Here is a 16,976-nt window from a genome sequence, read left to right as displayed (position 1 = left end):
GTAGACATTCAATACATTTTTGCTGAATTTTAAACGAATTCAAGGCCCGCTCATCTCTTCTTCCTCTCCCACGACATCATCCAGTAGACTCTAGCTTTGAGTCTAGCTCTGACTCAGTCAGTGTTGTTCCCTTAGTTTGAATGTCCTTTCTTCTCTTCAAATCTAAGAAAAACGTGCTCATTCTATTGAGTTTGTATCATCTGTCACCATCTTCATGAACCCTTCTATGGTTCTCCCTGCATCTCATCAGAATTTCTTACTTCCCTCCTTACTGGGATCCCAAAGTACTTTGCCTGTATCTAACTTTATTATGCTACTTTTTTTTGTAGACAATACTATATACACCATACTGGCTTTTTTACATCTCAGTTACTGGAGGGCTGCACTCCCTTCCCTTGAGGTTAGGTATAGATAGCCATGTGACTAAGCTGAACACGTCCTGTGAGTGAAAATGAATGACATTCCCATGCTGAAGCATTTAGTTGCCTGTGCTTAACTCTCCAGCCCTGTGTTTTGCTCTCCTGACCCTAAGCACTGCCCTAAAATGGATGGCCACAAGACCAAACTGGCCTGGACATGGAGATCAGTTTCCACGGAGCCAATGAGCCCTCAAGCAGACTTGGTGTGAGCAAAAGTTTTTTATTGTGTTAAATCATGAGGATTTTGGCGGTATGTATTACCACAGCATAACACAGCCTAACCTAAAACACACTCATGCAAATCAACAATCGTAATAGAAAGCAGAAAGAAACTTGTATTTCCTCATACAACAGATTGAAAGATCTGATGCTTGTTAGGGTTAAACTCAATATATTTAATTTGATGTTTCCTGACGAAGTCCTTAAATTAAAAAATTTAAGAATTAACTTTTAAAAAGTTCCCTTGAAACAGAAGCAAATTAAATTGTCTTTTGCTTCCGTTTGCCCTTCATTTTATTTTCCCAAGAATCCATCACCGACCCTAAGAAAAAGTTCCCTATTCCTATGCCACAGCACTCAGTACCAACATTAAACATTTAAACAAATAATTATGAATTCTTGTACTATTATTAATCAATTATTTCATACACATATTTTTTTCTTCCTAAGGAGCCAATAAACAACCTGCACACACACACACACACACGTTATATAATTCTTTGATAACCCTTTTTTTTTTTTTTTTTTTTTTTGAGACAGGGTCTCATTCTGTTGCCCAGGCTGGAGTGCAGTAGTGTGACTGATCATACCCCTCACTGCAGCCTCGAACTCCTGGACTCAAGGGGTCATCCCACCTCAGCCTCCTTAGTAGCTGGTACTACAGGTGCGTGCACCACACATGGCTGATGTTTTAATTTTTTGTAGAGATAGGATCTCACTATGTTGTCCAGGCTGATCTCAAACTCTGGCCTCAAGCAATCCTCCTGCCTTATTCTCCCAAAGTGTTGATATTACAGGTGTAAGCCACCATGCCTGGGCTACTTTATAATATTTCATGGCAGACTATGCACATAACGGGTACTCGAAAGCTGCTGAGTTTAATTCTTATGGATTAAATGAGTCCTGATTCTTCTCCCTCCTGTGGAACTGAGCTGGTACCACTTCATCCACTATGAAAACTAGAATATGAACACTGCTACTGAAAATAATGCTGAATACAGCCAAAGATATGAGATTTCCTTCTTCAAGAAGTTGAACACATGTTTAGGGAGACCACATTGGCCAAATACTTGTTTTCCCAAACCTCTCTGCAGCTAGAGATAGCCATCTGGCTTAAGTTCTGGCCAGTTCTCATTAGTTAAAGTCTACTAGGTGGCAATGTAGTAGGGGGTAGGGGTTGGTAATGCCTTTGTTTATCATAAAAGGGGAGGCCAGGAACTGTGGCTCACACCTGTAATCCCAGCACTTTGGGAGGCCAAGGCTGGCAGATCACCTGAGGTCAGGAGTTCGAGACCTTGCCTGGCCAACATGGTGAAACCCCATCTCTACTAAAAGTACAAAAATTAGCCAGGCATGGTGGCACATGCCTGTAATCCCAGCTACTCGGAAGGCTGAGGCATGAGAATCGCTTGAACAAGGGAGGTGACGGCTGCAGTGAGCTGAGATCCCGCCACTGCACTCCAGCCTGAGTGACAGAAACTTCATCTCAAAAAAAAAAAAAGGAGGGTGGGGGGGTAAGGACAGAGTTGCCAGTACAGTTCCTTCCTCCTTCCTTGAATGCAACCATGTAGCTGTAGCTGTAAAACATTATCCTGTAGCTACGGGGTCTCAAACATGACAGAAAAGACAAAACTACTTTAAAATACCACCGACTCCAATATTACTGAACTGCTGATCCAAAGCTAGACGCTGCATACCTCCAAATTTCTTTTTCTTTTTTTTTTTTTTGAGACGGAGTCTCACTCTGTCACCCCAGGCTGGAGAGCAGTGGTGCCATCTCGGTTCACTGCAAGCTCCGCCTCCCGGGTTCACGCCATTCTCCGGCCTCAGCCTCACCAGTAGCTGGGACTACAGGCGCCCGCCACCATGCCCGGCTAATTTTTTTCGTATTTTTAGTAGAGACAGGGTTTCACCGTGGTCTCGATCTCCTGACCTCGTGATCCGCCCGCCTCGGCCTCCCAAAGTGCTGGGATTACAGGCGTGAGCCACTGCGCCCTGCCCCAAATTTCTTTTTGGAGAAAAACAAACCCCTATTTGTTTAGGGCACTGTGTTAGGTCTTTGTGACGTTCAGCCGAAGCACTACTAACTGACATAGGGGCCATATCAACGCAAAGCAATAAGAAAAATGGGAATGTGCTCCATTTTGTTTTACGTATTAGTTCTTAATTTTGCCCACATATAAAAGAACCATGGATTGTAAATCACTGTATAATCAGAAGACAAATTAAAACATTTCTTAGACACATTTAAAAAATCTTTTTAAAAAAATCCTTGCCGGCAGGAAGTCCGTAAAAAATTTTTTAACATCAATACGGTTCCAGGATAGTTTTGCCCTTGTATCTACCAGGCAGAGAACCAACGTGAAATTTGAGAGGCCTACTTACGTACCTCCCACATGAGAAGAAATCAGGTTTACAAGTTTAAAACAGCAACAACTTTACACTATGTTTCAAATCTTCCTCAAAAGAACTTGGTCCCTTCTGTAAAACACAAGAAGTGTGCCCTTACATGCGTTCTATTCCTTAAATCACAAGCCACCTACTTAACACATAGGTATGGTTTCCAAATGTTAAAAAACAAAAACAAAAACAAACCACAAAGCCAAGTTGTGACAATAAATGGCTGTCCTCCAAGTATTCTGTACTTTAGAGATATTCACAAAGTCACGTTTCACTTTTGAAAGCAGCTAGGCAATTATTTCATTCAACATAGAAAAAGGATTTGATAAGATTGAACAATTTATAATTTAAAAACTCTTGGCCAGGCATGGTGACTCATGCTTGTAATCCCAGCACCTTCAGAGGCTGAGGCAAGAGGCTTGCTTAACCCCAGAAGTTTGAGACCCACCTGGGCAAACATAGCAAGACCCTGTCTCTACCAAAAAGCCCCCACAAAATTCCTATAGCAAACTAGGATTAGAATGGGATGTCTGTCCTTGATTTGATAAAAATCACCAACCCCCAAGAAAACAAGAATGCACCCAAAGCCAAGGAATGTATAAAGAGATTCTAAAAATCATAGAGAAATACAAGTTAAAACCACCATGTAGTATCACATTAGGCCTGTTAGACAGGGAAAAGTTAGAAAGCTCTGAAATGTTGGCAGAGAAACGGGAATACAAAAACTGTGGTGCACTATTATTGATGGAAGCAGCCATCTAGAAGAACAATCTGACATTTCCTGTGACCCAGCAAGTCTATTCCAAGCTATATATCCCAAAGAAACTCTTACATTGCTCCATAAGGTGACAAGTATGAAGATGTTGAAGCATTTTTTTTGTGGTGACAGAGTTGGAGAAAATTAACATGTGCACCTCTGGCAAGCAGACTGGTAAAATGTGGTAGATGCATACATCTCACTGCTATTCAGCAGTTAGATGCAATATATTAAGTGCACAGATGAGACATATGTAGTATTTACATAAAGTACCAAACATACCAAAATAAACTATGTAAGAACACATACACATACTAAACACATTAAAGCAGTAAAGTGGGATGGAGGGTAAGAGCAATGACATATGGAGACTAACAGGAATAGATAAAACAAGAAGATAGTCTCACACGGATCAAAGATAATGTGACTCTTCACAGCTGAATTTATGAAAAAGCATCTAAGAATATGAATAGGAAGGGGGAACTGTTATTGTCCCATAAATACAGTAAAATCTGTTGCACTTTTGAATCAAATAATTGTTACTGGTATAGGAGGTGAACTAATGTAATATGGTGAAAAATAATTTACTTGTCTAATCCTTATAATAAAAAACTCGTAAGGCACAAGTTGTGGCTAAAAAAAATGTTGATTCAGGCCAGGTGCGGTAGCTCACGCCTGTAATCCCAGCACTTTAGGAGGCCGAGGCAGGAGGATCACAAGGTCAGGAGTTCGAGACCAGCCTGGCCAATATGGTGAAACCCCGTCTCTACTAAAAATAAAAAAATTAGCCAGGCATGGTGGCAGGTGCCTGTAGTCCCAGCTACTCAGAAGGCTGAGGCAGGAGAATCACTTGAACCTGGGAGGCGGAGGTTGCGGTGAGCCGCCGAGATCGCGCCACTGCACTCCAGTCTGGGTGACAGAGCGAGACTCCATCTCAAAAAAAAAAAAAAAAAATGTTTATTCAGTAACTTTCGGCTAGTCAACTATATGGTAGGCATTAGCAGGGAATAAAAGAAATAGAAAAGTGTGGTGTCAAACCTTCAAGGCACTCATGATATACACGGGGTGCTAATGGGGGAACAGCAACTGAAACAAGGGGCAATTCCTGCCCCATGAGAAAATCAGAGTGAATACTCTAATGCTGTCCAATAGGTGTATAATGTGACATACATATATAATTTTCAATTTTCTAGTAGCTCCATTAAAAAATGTAAAAAGAAACATACTTAATATGTTAAATTAATTTAAATACCATTTTATTTAACTCAATATATCCCCCAATATATCAATGCATAATATAAAAAGGCTTTATATCCTATTTTTGAAATACTGTCTTTGAAGTCTGGTTTATCTTTTATACTTACAGAACACCTAAATTCAAACTAACCACGTTTCAAATGCTTGGTAGGCCTACATGTGGCTAGTTGCTACTGTGCTGGATATTGCAGCTCTAGGCACCCAAAGGACATGATCACATTTGGGTGAGATGAAGGAAAAAAGGTACCCCAAGATGTGAAGGGATGGAGTCCTCAAAGGGCAAGTAGGAGAGTTCTTATGAGAGATTAGGAACATCTCAGGCCAGGCACCATCCAAGAAGAGCTAAGAAAGCTTGGGTGAAAAGGGGAAATGCGACTCTACTACAACAACCCAAAATTAGCCAAATTTACCGCCAATTTTTCAAGAAGCCTAACAATCTTAGTTTGTTATTTATAATAACAAGTACTAGCTAAATTTTAAAGACATGTATTGACATATGTAAATACCTAATCCAAGTCTGGTTATAAATCATGGCTGCATTTACCTCCCCTCCCTCTCCAAACTCCATTAATATGAAAGTAAAGGAAAAAAAATAAGGCATAAGGAAAAAAGCCACAAGACAAAGAAAATAGAAGTGATGACAGATACACTTTCAGAAACTAAAAAAAGAAGGAAAATGACTTAACACTTACAAGAAATATTAATCCTAAGCCAGCTATGGAGATATTGGAAAATCATGATTTGTATTATAGAACCCTCAAAAGGTTCAGGAACTGGTAGTACAAGCACCTCTAGAAGTGTGAGTGAAGTACGCCTGAAACAAGAAGATCTGTCAGTCTTTTAAGTAACAGACCCCCTGGGTCTCCTCTCCCACTCTGGCAAAAAACCGGAGGTTCTTTAGAAAAGGGCAAAATGGAAAGTCTCTGGGCTTGGGGACACCGGGCACGACTGAGGGCAGGGACACTGAAAACAAGAAGAGAAAGCAGAAAGCCACAGACCTTTCCTTCTGCCCTCTCCCCTGACTCAGCTCCCTGGAACATGGGCATTCTGTGCTTGCCCAGGCCAAGTGATAAGACAAAATATATTGGTATCAAGAGCACCACAAAGAAATAACAGTGTGCCCCACTGTTGTATTCAAGATCCATCCAAATGCACAGAACTTCCAATCAGCCTTAAATAAACACAGAAAAATAAGCAAGACTCAAAATAGCATTCTCTCTCCCCAAATCGGAGTGTCAGATGCTATATAAGACAAAAAACAAAATTCTGAGGAAAAAGGGCATTCAGTCTAGAATTCTATATGCAGCCAAAATATCAATCAAGTATGAGAACAGAATAAAGATGTTTGCAGATATGAAAGGATTTTAAAAATTTACCTCCGAGCAACTTTCTCAGAAAATCACTGGAGGAACTGCTGCAATGAAACCTGGGAGTGAACCAAGGGGAAGAAAATGGATCGAACAGGAAAGGCAAAGGGAATCCCTAGGATATGGGTGAAGGGAGATCTCAGGATGACAACTATGCAGCAGAACAGACAGACAGATGTGAATCTGGCCACAGAGGAAATTGAGAAAGTGAAGTCATAAAAATCTAAGTAAACAAACAAAAAAACCAAGACACAACTTGAGATGATGTTATCCTTTTGATTAAAAAAAAAAATGAGGCATAGCCAAGTGAATTTGTCCACAGTTACTTAAATCTCAAGACTAGTTTCAAATTCCAGTCTATAACTCTAAATTCTAACGTCTCCTTTTATATGTTGTTCCTTCTTTTTTGCTCCATCTTATGAGGTCCATTCTACCTCTTCAGAATCTTCATCTCAATCAGTCTTAGGCTCTCATTTTTGTCTTCCACTTTCAAGCCCAGACTCTTTCCATCACATATCCCTTCAGGAAAGTAGTGTAAGATTGTGGCCAGGCGCTGTGGCTCATGCCTATAATCCCAGCACTTTGGGAGGCCGAGGCCAGTGGATCACTTGAGGTCAGGAGTTCAAGACCAGCCTGGCCATGGTGAAACCCCGTCTCTACTAAAAATACAAAAATTAGCCAGGCATGGTGGCGGGTGCCTGTAATCCCAGCTACTTGGGAGGCTGAGGCAGGAGAATTGCTGGAACCCAGGAGGGCAGAGGTTGCAGTGAGCCAAGATCATGCCACTGCACTCCAGCCTGGGCAACAGAGCAAGACTCCATCACAAAAAAAGAAAAAAGACTAGGGTTATGTAAAATTCTATGAACAAAACCTGTGAATTCAACTTCTCTGATTTTATATTAAATTCTACCAATACAGATTTTTGTGTCAAATGTCCATACACAAACCCCACAATATTTAGGTCCAACAAAAAGCAACTGCCTATCTACAAGAAATACAGAAAAAACACCTGCTTTGTTTGAGCTTCAACACTGAACTTCAAAGTCCCACATAACCCACAGAAACAATGTCTTATTTAGTGCACACAGAAGTACACAAGACTAACCATAGTTGAGCAGCTTGAGTGGCTAGAGTGTAGTGCTAGCGAACTCTCGGCTGAAGACAAAGTTGGATGCCCCTCCCACCTCCAAAAAAAGGGCTTTTCTTTCAAAGCCAACTTCTGCCCTTCCAATCATTCTGTAGAAGCAGGTGCAGATGGGTCCGTACAAATTCCTTATTACTTTTGCAGACCAACTCCAAGCACAACCTTTAACTTCTTGTGTGAGACAGGACATTAAGGCTTCCCAGTAAGAGATTTATTTTCTCCTTCATGTTTAATTTGAAATTTTAAAATGGATATGAGACAAATGAATTTTCTGCTTTAGTCCTCCCAGTGGTGATCAGAGGGTACTGCATTCCCTGACTCCTTTTTCTTTTTTAACCAAAGCCACAAGTCATGGAATATTCCGACTCTTACTAGGAATTTGTTCCAGCCCAGGAACAAATTCCAGGCATAAAATTTGGCTATATCTTAGAATAATAAAATGCAGGCCGAGCGCAGTGGCTCAAGCCTGTAATCCCAGCACTTTGGGAGGCCAAGGCAGGCGGATCATCCAAGGTGAGGAGTTCGAGACCAGCCTGGCCAACATGGTGAAACCCCATCCCTACTAAAAATACAAAAAATTAGCTGGGCATGGTGGTGCATGCCTGTAATCCCAGCTACTTAGGCTGGGAGGCAGAGGTTGTAGTGAGCCAAGGTCACGAGATTGCACTCCAGCCTGGCAACAAGAGTGAAACTCTGTCTCAAAAAAAAAAAAAAAAAAAAAAAAGGTAATGAAATGCAGAACAATCCTCTTTGCAATTAAATAGTTAATACTAATTTTTATTAGACTGTACTGTATAAGCCTCTATGTAATTACAATGTAAATCATGCACCATGTAAGTCTAAATAGTTACAATGTATATATCATGAGCTACATAACCTAAATGACCAAAATTCTATTCACTGCAAATTTCAACCTTTACCTAATTTACATACATAAGGATGCTCAAATTGAAGTCTATAAGATCTTTCCCTGAAAACTGACTAAATATTTTCATGAATTCTTCAGAGATCAACTTTTTTTTTTCTTTCTTAAGATACATAGTTTCACCATGTTGTGCAGGTGGACTGGAATTCCTGGCCTCAAGTGGTCCTCTGGCCTTAGCCTCCTGAGTAGCTGAAACTATAGGCCAACTTTTTTCTGATAAGGCCCAGACAGCTTGATTCAATAGGTTGTGCTTAGAAGTTAAAAAGCTGATTAAGCCAGGGGCACAGTGGCTCACGCCTGTAATCCCAGCACTTTGGGAGGCCGAGGAGGGAAGAGGGAGGATCATGAGGTCAGGAGTTTGAGATGAGCCTGCCAACATGGCGAAACCCCATCTCTACCGAAAATATAAAAAAATTAGCTGGGCATGGCACCTGTAATCCCAGCTACTTGGGAGGCTGAGGCAGGAGGAGAATTGCTGGAACCTGGGAGGCGGAGGTTGCAGTGAGCCGAGATCACGCCACTGCACTCCAGCCTGGGCAACAAGAGTGAAACTCTGTCTCAAAAAATAAAATAAAATTTAAAAATTAGCTGGGCTTGGTGGCAGCCGCCTGTAATCCTAGCTACTTGGGAGGCTGAGGCAGGAGAATCACTTGAACCTGGGAGGCAGAGGTTGCAGCGAGCGAGATTGTGCCACTGCACTCCAGCCCAGGCAACAGTGCGAGACTCCGCCTCAGGAAATTAAAAAAAAAAAAAAAAAAGCTGATTAAATAAAACCATATTACATATTTTAAACGAGATACTCTACAAAGTATTGCTGGCTGGTATACAGTTAAGTGATCACCAAATGGCAACTATTGTTATTTTCCACAACCACAATTTTTAATAAACAGTTTTTTTTAAACTCATGGAACCTGAAAACTCAATTAAATGGTCTGGAAATCTTCCTTTGATAGTCACAGTACAATCTAAAAGGAGTATAGTTTAGTTAGCAAGGCTTCACTGAACACTAAGGCAGTGATTTTTTTTCTCTTAATAAATAAACATCAGAAATTCCTGCTATAGTGATTCTTAAGAGTGGTCCCCGGACCTGGAGCATCAACATCACCTGGCAACTTGTTAAAAATTCCAATTCTACGGGTAAAATCAAAGTCTAGGGGTAGGGCCCAGTGATCACGGTTCTAAAGCCCTTCAGGTGATTTTAATGTTTGCTTAAGTTTGAGAGTTACAGACTAGTTTCATAAAGCTCAGGCTGCTTTGTCCTGCAAGGAGCAGGAAATCCTAAAAAGCAGGAAAGCTGTGTGTCCGAGGTATATGGCCTCTACAGCACCTAGCACAGTATTATACACACGGTAGGCATTCACACTTGCTGAATAGGTTAATTGAGTCTCACATAACCTATGGCTGACTAGACAACAGCATCATCACTTTCACAGAGGTCAGAAATTTGGGGGACTATTTGCATTAACTAATAATAAGTACATGACGCACACATATCAGTAACTGTTAAATAACTTAACTGGGAAAGCCCTGGGCCTCTGGTACTTTGGCCAATAACGTTACCAGGCTTACAAAGTGTCATATCCTTTGAAATTAAGGTGAAAAATATGTTTCTAATTTTGCCAGTACAGAAAAAGGATGTATCCGTGGCCCCATATAACTATAAACATAAACTGAAAGGCAAACTGTTTGGTTGCCTTTAAAAAGCATATTTTGACCGGGTACAGTGGCTCACGCCTGTAATCCCAGCACTTTGGGAGGCCAAGGCGGGCGGATCACCTGAGGTCAGGAGTTTGAGAACAGCCTGACCAACATGGCGAAACCCCGTCTCTACTAAAAAAAAAAAAAAAAAATAGCCAGGCATGGTGGTGGGAGCCTGTAATCCCAGCTACTCGGGAGGCTGCGCACGACAGTCGCTTGAACCCGGGTGGCAGAGGTTGGCAGTGAGCCGAGATTGCACCACTGCACTCCAACCTGGGCGGCAGAGCAAGACTCCGTCTCAATTAAAAAAAAAAAAAAATATTTGACATATCAGCCAACTATAACGTATGAATTCAAGCTGGATTCTAATTTGAACAGTTTAAAAATTAGAAATGTGAGAAAATTTAAATACTGCATATTTGATATTAAGAAAATATGATAAAGGTATTGCTTTTATTTTTCTTAAAACAGACTTTATCACTTCTAAAAGCTTTAGAGAGGAAATGATACTGCATTTGCTTCTTCATTTATAAATGAAGTAAGACTGGCCACCGAGCTGCGCTGTTGAGTACATGGGTGCTAAGTACATACCAGGGTTTCTCAACCCTGGCCCTACTGACATTTTAGGCCGGGTAATTCTTTGCTGTGGAAGGCTGTCCTATGTAATGTAAAATGTTTAGTAGCATTCCTGGTCAGCCGAACCTTTCTCCAGTTGTGATAACCAAAAATGTCTTCAGACATTGTCAAATGTCCACTAGAGGGCAAAATCACCCTGTGGCTGAGAAGCATTGATAAAATTCTATTTTTTAAAATTTTCCTATAATAAAATATTTTAAAAAAATAGTTTTGACTGAGTGTGGTGGCTCATACCTGTAACTCCAGTGCTTTCGGAGGCTGGGACAGGAGGACTGCTTGAGCCCAGAAGTTAGAGACCACCTTGGGCAATATAGGGAGATCCCATCTCTACGAAAAAATTAAAAATTAGCCATGCATGTGGTGGGGCACGCCTGTAGTCCCAGCTACTCAGGCGGCTGAGTCGGAAGGATTGCTTGAGCCCAAGAGGTCAAGGCTACAGTAAGCTGTGATTGCTCCACTGCACTCCAGCCTGGGTGACAGAGCAAGATACTGTCTCAAAATAAAAATAAAATCTACAGCAAGCTTGTCCAACCCACAGCCCAAGGGCTGCATGCACCCTAGCACAGCTTTGAAAGTGACCCAACACAAATTCATAAACTTTGTTAAAACACTGTGAGACTTTTTTTGCAGTTTTTTTTTTTAAGCTTATCAGCTATTGTTAGTGTTAGTGTATTTTATCTGTGGCCCAACACAATTCTTCTTCCAGTGTGGCCCAGGGAAGCCAAAAGATTGGACACCCCTGATCTACAAGCTTAAAAAAAAAGTTTTAGAAATACTCTATGTACAGGTACATCTCCTTGTGGAGCCTAAGCTAGAGATCTGGGGCCCAGTAGAGGCTTTGCTACTAAATAGTTAGTGGTCTCCTGTCATTACTAGCAGCCTTTGTCACCTCTCCGAGTGTCAGCAACCTCACTGGATCAGATTGAGTAGTTCTTTTGAGCTATAATATGATGCGGCAACAGTGAACTTTTTTTTTTGAGATGGAGTCTCGCTCTGTCGCCCAGGCTGGAGTGCAGTGGCACGATCTCGGCTCACTGCAAGCTCCGCCTCCCGGGATGATGCTATTCTGCCTCAGCCTCCCAAGTAGCTGGGACTACAGGCACCTGCCACCACGCCCGGCTAATTTTTTATATTTTTAGTAGACACAGGGTTTCACCGTGTTAGCCAGGATGGTCTCGATCTCCTGACCTCGTGTTCCGCCCGCCTCGGCCTCCCAGAGTGCTGGGATTACAGGCGTGAGCCACCGCGCCCGGCCTTTCTTTCTTTTTTTTTTTTTTTTTTTGAGACGGAGTCTCCCTCTGTCGCCCAGGCTGGAGTGCAATGGCTTGATCTCAGCTCACTGCACTCTCCATCTCCAGGGTTCAAGCAATTCTCCTGCCTCAGCCTCCCAAGTAGCTGGGATTACAGGCGCCCGCCACTGCACCCGGCTAATTTTTGTATTTTTAGTAGAGACAGGGTTTTGCCATATTGGTCAGACTGGTCTCGAACTCCTGACCTCAGGTGATCCACCTGCCTCGGCCTCCCAAAGTGCTGGGATTACAGGCGTGAGCCACGGCACCTGGCCAACAGTAAACTTTTATATACCCATTCACTAAGAGTGGACATTAATATTTGGAAATCAAATGAAAACAAATTAGTGTACAAGGACGAAGATAATATTTATGTTGCAAATTGTCTGCTCTTTTTTTTTTTTTTTTTTTTGGAGACAGAGTCTTACTCTGTCACCCAGACTGCAGTGCAGTGGCATGATATTGGCTCACTGCAACCTTTGCCTCTTGTGTTCAAGTGATTCTCCCACCTCAGCCTCCTGAGTAGCTGGGATTACAGGCATGCACCACCGCACCTGGCTAATTTTTTTTTTTTTTTTTTTTTTTTTTTGAGATGGAGTCTCGCTCTGTCGCCCAGGCTGGAATGCAGTGGCCCGATCTTGGCTCACTGCAAGCTCCGCCTCCCAGGTTCACGCCATTCTCCTGCCTCAGCCTCCCGAGTAGCTGGGACTACAGGTGCCTGCCACCACGCCCGGCTAATTTTTCGTATTTTTAGTAGAGATGGAGTTTCACCATGTTAGCCAGGATGGTCTCGATCTCCTGACCATCCTGCCTCTCAAAGTGCTGGGATTATAGGCATGAGCCACCACACCTGGCCTGCCTTTTCTTAGTCTTGATCTAATAAGTGACATTCTTATCACAGTTATATACAATTATTTAAAATTTAAATAAGATTCCTGGGATGAGCACAATAAAAATTATTTTTTACAGAATACTAAAACAAAACTGTTCTAGTCACAATAGCCAAAAATGTCCATCACTGGTGAGTGGATTAAAAAAAATTGTGGCACATCCAAACAAGGAAATACTTACACAGCAATAAAAAGGAATGAACTACTACTGATACACATTCAAATGAATCTCAAAAGCACTACTCTAAGTGAAAGAAGACACAAAAGATTATTTATTCTGTGACTCCATTTACACAGCATCCTAGAAAAGGCAAAACTACAGGGACAGAAAGCAGATCAGTGTTTACCCAGGGGCTGAGAAAGGGAGAGGGCACTGACTATACAGGGCCATAAGGGACCTTTCTGGCGATGGAAGTGTTCTACATCTTGATTGTGATAGTGGTTACATAACTATACGCTTGTCAAAATTCACCAAACTGTATACTTAAAACAGATGAACACTACATCTCAACAAACCTGACTTTAAGAAAAAAGGTTCTCAACAGAATGAGAGCTCCCATTCATTCTTGTACATTCACCACTCAACTGGCAGGAAGTCTAATACTTAGCAGTGCAGTAATAATGTAGGTAATCAATATGGTCTATACCTGAGTTGTAACACTGACACAAGGGCTCCACACTGTGAAAGCTACACAGCTCCTTCCAGAACATGCCAATACAAGAGTTAAAAATGTAACAAGGCATGGTAAATTAATGCAACAATGTGTGATAAACTTGATTTTAAAAAAAGTCAAAAATTCATTTTAAATACACTACATGGCCGGGCGTGGTGGCTCACGCCTGTAATCCCAGCACTTTGGGAGGATCACCTGAAGTCAGGAGTTCGAGACCGGCATGACCAACATGGAGAAACCCCGTCTCTACTAAAAATACAAAATTAGCCGGGAGTGGTGGCACATGCCTGTAATCCTGGCTACTCAGGAGGCTGAGGCAGGAGAATCACTTGAACCTGGGAGGCGGAGGTTGCAGTGAGCTGAGATCATACCACGGCACTCCAGCATGGGAGACAGAGCCAGACTTCATCTCAAAAAAGAAAGAAAGAAAGAAGACCCATTTGAAATCCTTCATTATCACAAATCTGCTATGAATGTTTTTGGCTTCAGTTTAGAAAGCATGGAGCTTCTACTCTGGTTCAATGTAAGGTTTTGCTTCTCTGAGTGAAGATCAATGATCAAAACTAATCAGTTGGGCACACTGGCTCACGCCTGTAATCTCAGCACTTTGGGGAGCCGAGACGGGCGGATCACATGAGGCCAGGAGTTCTAGACCAGCCTGGCCAACACGGTGAAACCCTGTCTCTACTAAAAATACAAAAATCAGCCGGGTGTGGTGGTGCACGCCAGTAATCCCAGCTACTCGGGAGGCTGAGGCATGATAATCACTTTAGCCAGGGAGGTGGAGGCTGCAGTGAGCCAAGATCGCACCACTGCATCCAGCCTGGGAGACAGTCTCGGTCTGTCTCAAAAAAATAAATAAATAAATAAATAAGGTTTCTTTAAAAGGACTATAAGAAAATTAGTTCCCTGACTCACCTAGTCTAAGAGTTTCTATTACTCACTCTTTATATAATTTTCTAATCTATCTCAGGGGGAGAAAGGTACATCACTGTTCTACTTACTCAGGGCTAAAGAGCATTAAATATTGTATACTAATATGCTACAGGGATGCTTTAGGCTATGGTTTACGTTTACGGATTAAATTATCAAACAGCTATCCAGCAAACAAGTGGCATTTTTGAAGATCAAAATGAAAGCATTAACACCACTAGGCCACAACATCTCAGGACATTACTGAAAGCATGAAAACACTCAAAGCAAGGAAGCATTCCCTAAGAGAAGACATTTCGTGCCAGCAATTACCTCATAACACTTTTAATGAAAGGCCAGTGAAGTTTCTTTACAAGTTATTTACTAGATGTTTTACAGAATATAGGCAACGACTAGATTGAAACACTTTTGAACCCAGCGTTAGAGGAGAGTTCAGAAAACGAACAGAGTCAAACGTTTCTTCAATGGAATTTCTACTACAAGTTCTCATTCTCTAGCAATGCTGTTCCTGGCATTTTGAAGTTTCACATGAACAAAATCAAAGGTTCCTTTTATAAAACCATAGCCTGTGAGCGCTGAAAGAGACCTAAGAGCTCATCTAAGCCAACCTCTTTTTAGGGAGGAGGACAGCGAAGCCCCCTGCGGGTGTCCCTCAGCTAGGCAGTGAGTGGCAGAGCAGAGCTTCACTATACATCTGCTTTTCTGCTTTTCAAAATGTTTAACAAACTCCTTCAAAAAAGATTTGTATGGAAAGGAAACTATGCCTTAATAAAGGCTGCGCGCTAGTGTTTTGGAATTCCTAAGGGGACCGCAAAGATCCCTCAGTGGACACTTAGTGACTGTGATTAAATTTAGTTCCAGACCATCTTAAAGAACGACACAGCCCACTTGACACAATTGATTACTCTTAATCAGCACCAGTAACATATTATTAATGTGACAGTCTCTCAAGAATTGCCTGACCAAGTTAAAAGCAGAGTTCGGTTAAAATAAGCACTGACCACTAGAGTGATCTGACACACACATTTGCACAATCCCTTGCGCGGCAACTCGGCCTCTCAAAGCACCGATCCGCAACGCTGCAACTCATGGGCTGTATTAACCGACTAGACTGCCGGCATAATCGATATACTTCGCAGACCCGCCCGCGAACAGCGGGACAGGGCGGACTTCTGGAGGAAACGGTCCGACCTGGCTGCCTCTTGGGTGACTAAGGCCTGCCCTCTATTTCCAGAGCGTTCGGCTGAGGGGGAACACCCGACTGCAAGGCACTGCCCGAGGAGCACGAATGCCACCCCGAAGGTCCGCCAACTACAACGCCCAGGTTACTTACGTTTTCAGTGTCTCGTTCATTCACCGTTGGCAACGGGGTCCTAGTGGACATTTTACTGCACTTTAATTCTGCACAATGCGAGGGTGAAAACAAAACAGCACAGCCCTAGGAGGCCGGCGACCAGCGTCCTCGAGTCCACGGCAGTACTGAAAAGGCGCCGTGGGGAGGGCGGCTCCCTTCCCCCTACGGCCGTCTAGATCCCGGGCCTGGCCCGGGCCGTCCCCCGGCGGGTCCCGGGGCTCATTCTCTCCTTGCCTCGGCGGCCGAGGCGAGGAGCCCGGGAGGGCGGCAGTGGCGGAGCCGAGCCTGCGGGCGGCGGGCTGCGCTTCGGCCCGCCGGCGTCCCCTCGCCTCAGGGCGCCCCGCGATCCTGGGCCCCCTCGCCTCCTTCTCCACTCCTGCCCGTCGCACCGCGAATTTCAGCTCGCGGGCCTCCACACAGCGCCGCCGGCGGCGCCTGAAAAAGAGGAGGCGGAGGAGGATGTGAAGGAAGTAGAGCGCAAGACAGGCTGCCGCGGGCTGTGGGCGCCGACCATGGAGCGGGCTGCGGAGGAGGCGCCTGCGCCCGACTGCTTCTCCCTCTCTAGCGAGCTTGCTGCCTCAGCCTCCGCCCTGCTGGCCGCCGCTGCCGCCGCCGCCGCCGCCGCACCCCGGCACCTCCGAGCCTCACGGACCCAAGATGGCCGCCCCTCGGCTTCCTCTGCTGCCTCCCGCTGCCGGAAGTGACGACAGGCCGCCACCCGGAGTCCCGCCAATCAGCGTGGCCTGAGAAAGCCGGCCCGGCTGTTGTTGCTAGGGGCGACTTGGTCCAGACCCCGCCGCGGGGGCGGTGCAGAGGGCGGGATAGTGCTGGTCCGGTCTCCGCTGACTCCCGCGGGCTGCGAGTTCCTCCTGTCCGGAGCGCGCAGGCCACCCCGAAAGAGCCGAGAAACGGCTCTGGGCGACAGCCAGAGCCCTCCCGCTGAGTTGGCATTTACAGACTACAGGCCTGGGTTGGCTGGATTACAGATCCAGAGCCTACTGTGCGCAAAAGTTG

The 16,976-nt window shown here is 43.8% G+C and overlaps 1 protein-coding gene across 10 annotated transcripts in view; it reads right to left on the bottom strand.

Moving 5' to 3' along the window:
- MARK3 (microtubule affinity regulating kinase 3) overlaps positions 1–16,640 on the bottom strand; it is a 117,393-nt gene extending 100,753 nt beyond the window's left edge. For 8 of the 10 annotated variants that reach the window (XM_054449374.2, XM_054449376.2, XM_054449375.2 and 5 more), the window contains exon 1: positions 15,942–16,640. In XM_054449374.2, the coding sequence (XP_054305349.2) occupies positions 15,942–15,992 (51 nt within the window). In that variant the 5' untranslated portion in view covers positions 15,993–16,640. The remainder of the gene's footprint in view (positions 1–15,941) is intronic. The other 2 variants (XM_063651242.1, XM_054449382.2) reach the window with 1 other exon arrangement.
- Positions 16,641–16,976: the final 336 nt, after the last annotated feature.

Source organism: Pongo pygmaeus, chromosome 15 (assembly GCF_028885625.2).
Source record: "Pongo pygmaeus isolate AG05252 chromosome 15, NHGRI_mPonPyg2-v2.0_pri, whole genome shotgun sequence".
NCBI lineage: Eukaryota > Metazoa > Chordata > Mammalia > Primates > Hominidae > Pongo > Pongo pygmaeus.
Note: the sequence above shows the minus strand (reverse complement) of the source record. Positions and strands in the feature narration are given on the sequence as shown.